Consider the following 12,064-nt stretch of genomic DNA (forward strand, 5'->3'; position numbering starts at 1 on the left):
GCAGGCCTATTTTACCCTGTTCTTTAGGGATCTCTTAAGGTGAGAGTAGCCCACTCTCAGTCCCTTTTTCTTTATATTGTTTTCTCATTTTGAACTACTGCTACACTTATCCATGCCTTCTAGCTGAGGCTCTCAAAGCACTTCACAGATATTAATGGACTAATCTTCACAAAATATTCAAGGTAGGTTAGTGTTGTTACAGTATAATCCCATATTACAGATGGGGAAACTGAAGAACAGAGAGATTAAGGTCTTGATCCTTAAAGTGTCTTCAGCTCCCAGTGACATGAATGGTAATTGAGGGTGTTTAGCACTTTGCCAGATTGATTCTTAAGTGACTTCCCCACAGTTGTGCCAGAGTCAGAATTAAAACTGAACTCTCCTAGCTTCAAATCTTGGGGCATTCATAATAAGACCATCTTTCCTACCTTTCAAAATGAAGTATCACAACTGATTAAAAATTATCCTAGCAATGCATGTTAAGAGCTATCTGAATTTTTTGATTAAGTTGTTTTTAGATTTTGTTTTTCTTCAAAACCAAGTAAGGTGATTGAATCTCTAAAACTGAAAATTGGCTTAATGGACTTTAATTTTTTAAATCTAGTTTTAACTTCTAGGTTAACTGAATACATGTCCAATTTCACTTCATGGGATTTGAAACAATAAGATTTTAAAAGTGCTGCTGGCAGCACCCATATAATAATTTTTCACATTTAGTAAAAATAGTTCCTTTAGAGTCCAGCAGAATCTCATTACAATGCAGAAGCTGAAGTCCTAGTAATGCAGATGTTGTTGTGCTTGATGTATGAAAGGACAGAGTATTTAAGCAACTAACCTTGTGTCGGCAGCTAATATTGAGGTCTTTAATAAGGTTTTGGTTCTTATCTCTTTCAAGTCTTTTTGCTGTGTTTTTTTTTTTTTTTTTTTTTTACCCTTTCATTTTGCAAAGATAGAATTCAAGGACAGACCATGTTATACTTGAACCTGTGTTGTAATGCAGTACCTTTATAGTGTTCTACTATATTAAGTGTAGGCAGACAAGCTTACTTTGTCGCAACTTGTGTCAAGCATCATTAGTAGATAAATGATGCACTTCAATTTTATAATCGCTATTGCTTTAAGGAGTTCTTTTCTTTTTCAGCGAGGGCCTTTGCAATTCCTATTAAAGTTATTAGGAGATACATGTGCATAGGTTGTGAAACTTAATACTTCCTGCAAAAGCCTGCAATAGAGGGTTTTGTATGGGGAATTAAGTGGTGGTGAGAATGAAATCTGTCCCTTTATCTTGCAGGTGTAGGGTTTGGCTGGAACAACAGTTCTTGACCCCACATGAGGGTTCCTGGCCACTACATGCACCATACCACAGGTTCAGCGTCCCCTCACAAAACCTAATCTTGATGCCGAATTTGATATTCTTGCAGCATTGGCTTAGCCCTCTATCTTCTGTCTGTTTCTCATACATATTTTCTCCGTATAAATGTTATATCAGTGTTTTCACAGTACAGTTTTATTCATTTGGATAAAATGTCACAAGTTTTATAAGTTTGCTTTTAGTTAGAAAAATGTCAGTGTTTATAGAACTAGAAATCAGACCAAAATTTTAGACTTTCCTCAATGAAGCCGAGCGTAGAATCTGAGCCTGTGGTGTTGATTGAAAATTCTGGCTTTCTGTAAGATCCTTAGACCTTTAAGGACCTCTCAGCTGCAAGTTTAACTATGCACTGGTACAGTTAATCTGCCATAGTTAGGAGGTATTGCTAACAATTTTTTGTTTGTGTACAGTAAAGGGAAAGTTACCTAAATCATATTTATAGGCAGTTATACAGGGAGAGAAATGTTCAGTTTATGAGTCTTGTCACAAAGTGCTGGCCTTCCTGGATTTATTTTAAAAGTAGAGGGAAACCGTCATTAATCCTGAACCTAAGTAATATGGGGAAAACTTTAGTTCCTTCTTTATTTCCTGTTCATCCCTTATGCAAACATGACACTGTATACTATTTTTTATAATTTTCTCTTTTATGCCTAGACTTCTCTTCCCCATCACCTCAAGGTGCGTGATCTCTTTCTTGATTGAGAGGGTAATGGAAAATTTACTCATAGTGGCAGAGGGTATAGGGTTTACTAGCTTGCCTTCATCTTGTTACGCTCTCTTCTTACCATAGTCTTTGTGAGCATCTGTAAGTTCGTTTGCTTCTCTCAGGACAATAACTACAAGCAATCTGGCTATAACTACTTGCTCCTCACTTAGATTCCTGAAGAGATTGCCTGAATCCTGAATGGGTTTTAAATATGTAATGACAGCCTGTATTTTTTATTTGTTTTTTTGAATGTTTGATGTAAATATATAGCTTGTGCCAGATTAACAGCTCTAGAACCAGGAATCGTCTGTAAACAGAAAAGGTAGTAGCAGCAGTACAAACTTTCCCACAGTACTCCACCAATGTGCCTCATACCTGAACTTCAGCATCCAAATTTTGGGGTTGGAAGATCACTTGTTCTCTGTGCCCTGTTCCTTGGCCTCTCAGATCAAGATACCAGTTGTACTGTGTAGTGGAACCAGATTGAGATCTACAAACATTCTACGTAGGCCACTGAACAACCATCATAAAGCATCCGGGGGTGGATTCAGACTGGTAACCAAGAAGTGACGAGCTTTGTATTGTTGATCTATACATACAAGACCTCTGTATTGGTCTCCTGAGATTATGTAGACTTTTTGTTCTAATTTTCCTTAAACTTCAGAAAAATAGAACAACCAACTCAACAGTTTCTCCATGTGATGTTGGCAAATACACCATAGTAAATTACATTTTATTCCTAGTTCTAGTGCGCCATATTAGATTTTATGTATAATCTAGGCACATCTTTTACCTAATGTAGAAACAGTGGTTTTACATACCATACTGGAAATGCTGCATCTTGAGCTTTTGGAAAATTCCCTAAAATGTTGAGGACCTAGATATATTACTCAGACTTTCAAATCATCAGTTTGGTGTTGGCCTCACCTTTCTCAGTGTTTGAGTACTAGAAATTTTAAAACAATTTTATATTAATTGTACAGCTTGCATTATCTTTTGCAGCAAGGATTATTAATATGTATTTAGCATGGTAATGAAAAGTTAACTGGAACAGTTATTCTGTTATGTTAATTCATCTCACTCAAAAGTTTATGCTGAACCATAAATCCACCTCGGCCACCTGTCCCCAGGCTGTCATTAGTCTGTTACCACTGCATTGTAACTATTACCTGTAGTCCTGAATATTGCAACTAGAAACGTTTTTTTGTTTTTAGGAAAATTTGAGAAGAGAAAATATCACAAGACCCACATCATCTGGAAACTAATTGCCTTTGCATACTACTTAAGATATTCTCTGTCCAGTACTGTATTGCTTTTAATTATGAGCAAAGTGATCAATCAATGAACGATGCAAGTATGGCAAATTACTTTTGTATCTTCAGAGCCACTTGGGCATCAGATTTATTTTCTAAGGAAATGGTTCTCAAACTGTTGTCCATGGGCCACAGGCAATCTGTGGAGTTTTCCTGGTGGTAGCAGAACACAAAACATCTTGAGAGCAGTGTTGTGTGGGATTGAGAGGCTATGGAAGGTAATAGTTCACATGGGGATTGGAGAACCACTGACCTAAGGGTTAAAAAGAGGGTGTTAATACATTATCACAATCGTCAATGAAGGATTGGGGTGGGAATGGGATGTTCGGAAAGGAAAACTTCTACTCACTTTTTCCACTGTTGCTCCAAAATCCATAACAGTACAGATTCTGGGATATGCCAAGAATTATAATAGTAGCCATGTCAGTCATGGATTGCCAACCTATGCTCTGAAACTATTACAAGTGCTTCTTTAATTAACCAGTAGTGATGGTTTTATTACTAGTGCATCCGATGCCTCACCTCTCCATACATTAAGGCTTTGTTGGTGAAGCCACTCTAAGTTCCATGTTCTACTCTTCTTATAAAAATGGAGGTGGAAGTTGGGGGTGCAGTGTGCTAATACAGTACAGAGACACAATTATACAGTCCAGAAACATATTAATCAATTTGAGTATAACCTTAAATCCATTCTAAATAGTATTCATTTAAATACCTTGAAAGGTTGAAAATACTCAGAACTTATCCGTCACTCTTTTATATCTGAATCATATAAACTGCTCCACATTTTCATGAGAGAAATTCCTAACTGAATTATATAAAATGGTATACATTAGTAATATTTCACTTCATATAGTGCTTTTCACTGAAGAATTCTAAAGTACTTTTATAAGCTATATATGTGATCCCGCAAACCCTCACTCATGTTAGTAGTGAGAAGATGAGAAATTATTATCCATTTAATTTATCATATATAAAATCAGCACTATACTTTAACACTTGTGTGGGCTTTTGAGAAGGTATAGACTTTTTTGTTAGTGTAATAATTTTCTGAAGTTAGCTGGACTCCCAAAATTCTTCTTGCAGTGAATTTTTGTATATTTCTGATAGTCCTCTTTTAAAGAACACCAATAGTTTAAATCAAGTTGGTAGATAAGGTCTGCCAGAAGGGAGACCTGCTCTAGTAGATCTTATAAGGCCCACCCAAGTAAAGCTTCCCTACAGTGAGCATCATCAAGACCCTAAAAGGTAGATGGCAGAATTGCGCTTGGACATCATACAATTATAGCGGAGAGGAAGACTTTTTTTTTATGTACGTGAAAAGTTAAGCACTTGAAGGCTTTTACATGCTTTAAAATGTTTTTATGTATACATTTATAAATATAAAAATTTTACAGGTCAGCAATATATTTTATCCTTGTCTTCTTTAATTTTTTTTATTTACATTGGGCAAATGCCTGTTTTCAATAGAAATAATGAACTGTTCCAGTGTGATTCTCAGTGTAATCATTGCATCTTAATTTTTCAATGCTAGGACTCTCTGATCCTTGAAAAGTCTCAAAACTGGACCTCCCAGAAAATGGACCATATTCTGATTTGCTGTGTTTGTCTTGGGGATAACAGTGAAGATGCTGATGAAATAATCCAGTGTGACAATTGTGGAATTACAGTGCACGAAGGTAATTTTGTCTTTTCATTCTATTTTATTATTGGGAAGGAAAAGATAAAGACATAAAATATAAAGAAAGTAAGTTACCTGGTCTGACATATGAACCCTAAAAACCTGGTGTTAGATTCTTTGTATTGCAGAGATCTTTTGCAGTAGTATAAAGTTCACTCTAACAGACCAAAAGTGATTTTTTCCCCCCCCTTAGGTAAATGTGCTTTTTGAGAAGAAAACTTCAGAGAATATGAGGCAAGCTATAAAATATTTTTTAGTGTAAATTCCATTTTGAAAATGCTAAAATGCAGGATATTATATTTCAGGTCTTATTTTTGGGAATTCAGATTAAATTTAGGTGTACTAATGTTGTGCTCCTGCTTCATAAACTAGGGCATAAGGTCATGGCTGTAAATTCTAAGAGCAAAGTTTGCAGTGGCACAAAGTGGACAGAGGGCCAATGAGGCCCAAAAGGTGCATGTAGCTGATTGGGAAAGAATATGGTCAGGGCAGTTGAGTTCATGGGAAAGTTAGATGCTTGTTAAATGCAGTATATTAGTGAAGATAAGAGGTTTAAATCAGGAGTAAGTTCAGGCTATGTGAAAAGAGGAATTGAAAATTATTGTAATTTTTTTATTATTATTATTATTATTTGGTAATTATTCCAGAAGTTCACACTGGGTAGTGTTGTGCGTGTAGAAGTCTTCTTGTAACATGCAGAAAGTGATAAGGGAGCTAAGGGGTGTTGCCTTAGAGATGCAATTAAGTAGAGTTTTCAGTAGGCAGTATCAATCTGCCTGCCTTTTGGGTTTCATGAAAAAATTGAGGCTCAGAAATCTTTCTCCTTTAGTCTTTTCATTAGCTGGTCTACTAGAGTGACCAGGTGTCCGGTTTTGGACCAGAACACCTGGTTCAAAAGGAATCCTGACAGCTCCGGGCCATTGAATGTCTGGTTTGCGGTGCCGCAGCGGGGCTGGCAGGCTCCTTGCTGGTGCCGCGCTGCAGCCTGCATGGCTCCTGGGTCCAGAAGCAGCCGGAATGTCTGGCTCTTAGCCTTAGGGGCTGCCAGGGCAGAGTCTGCATGCTGCCCCGCCCGCAGGTGCAGCTCCCATTGGTTGGGTCAAGGAAGGGGAGGAACTAGCACCATTCACATGCGCTCAGCAGGTGGCTGTTGAGGGGGCATATTTCTCCCTCTGCTGCCCAACTCTCTTCTCCTCGCGTGGCTGGGTTTGAGCTGCAGTGCATGCCCTGCTGCGAACCGCCATTTGTCTGTCGCCCCATCACCGGCACCCAGGAGTTGGAGGTATGTTTATCCCCATCTCTAAGTGCTGGGAATGGGGCTGCATCCCCATCCCCCTCACTTCATCCCTTCCCTGTCCCATCCCATCCTGCCCCTTACACCTACCCATCACAGCCCTGTACCCGTTCCAGCACTCTGCCACCCATCCTCTCCACTGCCCAGAGCCGCCACCCTCATGTTCCTCACCTCCCACATCCCAGCACCCTACTCACCTCCATACATTACCGCACTCCCATTATGTCTCTCTACATCTCTGTGCCCCCCACATCCTCAAGCACCTCCCCCTGCATCCCCATGGACCCCACATACCCCCCCCACCCTCTTCTCTCTCCTTCACTGCCCCCTCTTGCCCCCACCCTGTTCTCGTCCTTGGACTCTTTCCCTTCACATCTCTCTCCTCCACTCCCCCCACCCCTCCCGCCCCAAATCTTTTCTCCTCCAGCCCACCCTCTCCCCTTCCCGGCTGGATGATTTTAGGCAGCCCCTGGAAAAGTGTATGAAAAAGTCTCTCTGTATAGGAAAGTGCATGCATGCATGCATGCACGTGTGTGTAAGAGACCGTGTCTTTGTGTGGGGAGATGTGTGTATTGCCGCATGTGTGTGTACCTGTATGAATAAAATTTACAGCCTATCTCTTTGACTTCTATTCCTTTTACTGGCTTGCGCACAAATTGATGACACAAAATGTGTGTATTCATTTCATAACAAGTTTTTAGAAGAGACAGGAACTCTAAAAGAAATGTATTATTTCTTAAAAAGTGAATGTTGTTGATTAGTAATTGCAGAAGAGCCAATGTATCAGACATTTCTCCCCACCTTTGTCTCGTTACATTCTGAACTTTGTTGCAGACTCTCTCTTTTATGCGTATGTCCAGCACCTACCTGGAGCCCTGATCTTAGTTGGGGTCTCTATGCACTAAACAATAATTGTAATAATACATAATGTGGGAAATATATGTTAGTGCATGCTAGAAGTGTACACATGAACAGTGTGTATCTGCATGTAGGTGTGGGATTCAGTTTGTACAGATTTATTTTTATAGGTACTGGACAGCTGTGCATTTCTGTGACTGTGCTCTTATGGATTTGTATTTTGGCTTTGGTAGTGGGCCTTCAATGGAACCATTGCAGCTGTGGTAGTGGGAAGTCACAATTCCACACATAAAATTACAATAACTTCAGGGAACTAAACACATGGAGCTGGTTACGAAAAATGGGATGAGGGGAGGGATAGAATCATGAAAACCTTTGTGAAATTTCATTTTTTTTTAAAATTACCCTTTTTGACTGTTTTGTTCTCAGCTCTAGCATCTTGTAACAAATAAAACCTGAACTTAGCATAATACATCTGTCAAAACAATAAATATGTCTGTCTGGTCCGTGCATTGAAAATGAGCATGTGAGAGAGGGTGGGGGTGAGCAAGTGACAGAGGGAGGGGGGATGGAGTGGTGGGGGAGGCAGGGGTCAGTCTTCAGGGAAGGGGTGGGGCAGTGGGTGGGGTAAGGATGTTCCGTTTTCTGGAATTAGAAAGTTGGCATCTCTATGTACTACTAGTTTACTCTTAAATTTTTATTTATTTAGGCATGACACTGCAAGACTTTTAGAAACATGTTGCTAGAGCAAGCAAGTTAAAGGTGACCTGCAAGGGGTAGAGAAGTTTGTGCTATTATTTGTTTCTTTAAATAGCCTGCATTTTTTTAAAATTGCTTGTTTTGTTCTGTTTCTTTTTCATCTCAGAAATACAGGAAAGTCAGGTTCTGTTTTCCCCGTTTTTGTAGGAGGACTTCTTGGATAACTCTGAAATAAGATTTGGAGCTTTATCAGCCTTAATTGAAGGGTGGGTGTGCTTTTTTCCTCCCAAGGATCAGAGTTAGCTAGGTGTAAACAAAAATCAGAACATTTTAAATAGCTGGAGTAAAAGTGCTTTTAACTAATCAGATTTCATTTATTTGTTTTTTCTGATGTACTATCCCTGTCAGTTCTCATTTGTCCATAGAGTTTCCTAGGAAAGCAAGGTAGATTACCTGAATTTCTGAAGTTCATTTAAAAAAAAAAAAGAGAGAAGAAACCCCTAGAACCTCTGGTTTTCTACGTTAAACCTATAAAAGCCAGTAAGAGGCACTCTTATTTTCTTTGCATGTTGCTTCAAAAAGGCAAAATAGCTTTTCGTTTAATATAGAAAAATTTTTAACTTTAGACTGAATCTCTTCCAACAAATAGTTCTTTGCTTCTTCTGTCCCTACGAACTACAGAGAAAGTTAATTTCCTTTTGTGAGTTCATATTCCCTCCAGACAAATATTGACTACTTGTAACATTTAGCCCTGGTCTACACTGGGGGGGAAGGTGGAAATCGATCTAAGTGACGCAACTTTAGCTATGTGAATAACGTAGCTAAAGTTGACATATTTGACCACGGTGAGTCGACTGCCTGCGCCTCTCGCAGCGCTGGAGCGCAGGAGTCGACAGGAGACGGCTCGGGGATTGATTTATTGCATCTAGTCTAGACACTATATCCAATCCAATTCGGTGGGTAGTGTGCACATACCCTTAGTTAGCTCTTCTTTCATTGACTAAAATGTCTTCGATGAGTGGTTTAGGGCTACCTAAAGTCTCTTGACAAGGTGGGAACTATTGGAGTTGTTCCATAAGAGAACTTGGTGTTTTGTGTATGAAATAAGTCAGGGGTCGGCAACCTTTCAGAAGCGCTGTGCCGAGTCTTCATTTAATCACTCTAATTTAAGGTTTTGTGTGCCACTAATACATTTTAACGTTTTAGAATGTCTCTTTCTGTAAGTCTATAATATATAGCTAAACTCTTGAATGTAAAGTAAATAAGACTTTTTAAAATGTTTAAGAAGTTTCATTTAAAATTAAATTAAAATGCAGAACCCCCCGGACTGGTGGCCAGTACCTAGGCAGTGTGAATGCCACTGAAAATCAGCTCGCGTGCCGCAGGTTGCCTACCCCTGAAATAAGTCATGCCAGACCAATATCACACATTCTCTGTCTCCTTACTCCACCTTCGTTACTCATGAAATCGTGTTTTGAAAATTCTCTACATCTTATGCTTTGAGCTAGCTACAAATTAATGAATTGAGACTCTGAACTTCTATTTTATGGTTCATTCCAGAACACATCTATCTCTGCATTGCCCACAACTTCTGTTTCAATATCTGTTAATGTGCTGGTTGTAGATGGATGTAAGTTGCAGGAAACTGGTTTGAACTAAACTTTTACAGCAGTTTTCTCGTTTCCCTAGCTAGGTGTTGGCTTAGCTTATTAGAAAAAAGAAACCAATGCCTACTGTCTTTGAGTGATGATTGAATTGTTATGCTGGTGAAGAGTGATGGTGATAATTCTCAGAATATTACTGCATGATCAGCAAATATACTCCCTAGAGCAGTGGTCCCCAACCTTTTCGTCTGGTGGGTGCCAGATGAAGGACCACGGCGGCATTTCGGTGTCGACGCTTCTCGATGACGCCACTTGCCGTTGACAAGTGACGTCATTGAGACGCGTTGCCTCCGAAATTCGGGAGCAATGCCTCTCGATGACGTCACTTGTCGGGGGCAAGCGGCATCATCGAGAGGCATCCCCACCGAAATGCCACTGAAATTCATTGGCATTTCGGCGGGTGCTCTCCTGGGGGCCAGGATGCGGGCGCATTAAGATGCCCCTGCGGTCGCCATGGCGGGGACCACTGCCCTAGAGGCTTAGAGTTCCATGAAAATCTCTTTATGACAAAGTGGTAAGGTGAGTGAATAAACTAGTATCAAAGTATCTTGTTACAGTGCAGGTGGAAACTGCCGTATATACTCATTCATAAGCCGGTTCGTTTATAAGCCAACCTCACCAACATGGATAAGTAAAAATGGAAAATTTTTATAACCTATTCATAAGCTAACCCTATAATTCAGGGGTCAGTAAACTTTGGCTCCCAAGCCATCAGGATAAACCGCTGGTAGGCTGAGATGGTTTGTTTACCTCGAGCGTCCGCAGGCATGGAGGTAAACCTAAGTAAGCAAAGTGTCCCAGTGCACCAGCTGCTTACCCTGATGGGCTGGGACAGCAACTGATGGGGAAATTTTTTGGGGGGGAGAAGCTGGGAGTCAGGGGAGTAACCCCTATGATCACCCCCCACATGACCTCACCCCTAACCTGGGACCCCCACACTCTCCCCATCCCATCCCTTCCCATTTTATCAGGGAGGGCCAGGGAAGGATGTCTCTGGCCTGGCTGGAGCTGCTCCGGCAGGTTGGGCAGCGCAGGCGCAGCCTGCTCTGGAGGGCCAGACCGGGCGGCGTGGCCACAGCATATTCCAGCGGGCTGGGCAGCACGGCTGCAGCGTGCTCGGCGCAGCCACAACCTGCTCTGGGGGGCGGGGCTGAGCAGCACTGCTGCAGCCTGCCAGCCCCAGAGCTGCAGCTGCTTTGGAGGCTGGGGGGAGAGCAGCGTGACCAGAAGTGGAGAGACTCTGTCCCCACCTCTTCCTTTCTGGCTCTGCTGGCTGTGCTGCCTCTCCTTGCTCCCTCTGTTGTGGGGAGGGGCTGTGTCCTCCCTTTCTATACCCATCCATAAGCCGACCTCCTTCTCTGATGCTTCCCTTTTTTACTAAAAAAATTTGGATTATGAACGAATATATACAGTATATTGGAGAAGTGACAGTCTTTTTTCCCTAGTTAAAATTCATGAACTCTATTTAATTTTTATTTTTTTTTTAATTTATAAAACATGTAATTCTTCCCTTAGTTTACTAAACCTCTTTCTTCAAAAATTTGAAGATTATAGTTGTCTGTTTGCACAATAATAGCTCCATATATTTTCTGCAGCAAAGATTCTTTTACCTGTAGTTTTAAATGTCTAAAAGTACATTGTCACCAAACATATTTTGTCTTCAAGCTTACTCCTGTATCCCTTGATGTAAATAGTACAATGTGTATAATTTTTTTCTTTAACTTTTTAGAATGCAAACAAAATCAATTAATTCAAACTAGTCCGAATTGCTAGAAATGGAACAAGATTTGTCATTGATATTCAGAATTTATTTTATTTAATAGGTTTAAAATCAGATTTAGTTTGTTTTACTTTAGGAGCATGAATTTATTTAAGAAAATTTATGTAGAGAAACACATTATGGAAATGTCTTCATGGCTGCTAGCTATGCATCTACTCTGCTTAGAAGAGGACTTACTGGGACCCTTAGCTCAAAAGTCAAGCAATTTTTAGGAAAAGAGGCAATCTGGTATTATCCCTTTAAGTGAGTAGTGTCAAACAAAGAGGACTGAATTTCATGTTTGTTTATGCTCATGTAGATAAACATGTAGCATGTATGTATTCCCTTCTATCCACAGTGAAACATTCACTGATATCAGTGGAAGTTTTGTACAAGGATCTAGGAGAGAATATGGCCTGTAGTAACTGTACTCGTAGTTTTCTTGTTCAGAATTTTATTGTTGCATATAATGTCACTAAGTGGAAAAACATACTAGCCTTTTCAGATCATCACTATATCTTATGGTTTCTCTTCCTTCTCCATCCTTTGTGCTTCCCTCCCACTTTTCTGTCTGTTTCCATTGCATTTCCTTTCATGCAGAAGCAGCTTTGCTCCCACCCTATTCATTCTGCAAAGATTATCAGAAATGAAATAGTTAGTTAATCTTAAAATATTGTCATTTGATTTTATAGTTGACACTCCAGTGAGATTAATACAG

The 12,064-nt window shown here is 40.1% G+C and overlaps 1 protein-coding gene across 5 annotated transcripts in view; it reads left to right on the top strand.

The window, feature by feature from the left end:
• PHF14 (PHD finger protein 14) overlaps nucleotides 1-12,064 on the top strand; it is a 285,535-nt gene that overhangs the window by 14,625 nt on the left and 258,846 nt on the right. For all 5 annotated transcript variants that reach the window (XM_030550666.1, XM_030550667.1, XM_030550668.1 and 2 more), the window contains exon 4: nucleotides 4,926-5,070. In XM_030550666.1, the coding sequence (XP_030406526.1) occupies nucleotides 4,926-5,070 (145 nt within the window). The remainder of the gene's footprint in view (nucleotides 1-4,925; nucleotides 5,071-12,064) is intronic.

This window comes from Gopherus evgoodei, chromosome 2 (assembly GCF_007399415.2).
Source record: "Gopherus evgoodei ecotype Sinaloan lineage chromosome 2, rGopEvg1_v1.p, whole genome shotgun sequence".
Lineage (NCBI taxonomy): Eukaryota > Metazoa > Chordata > Testudines > Testudinidae > Gopherus > Gopherus evgoodei.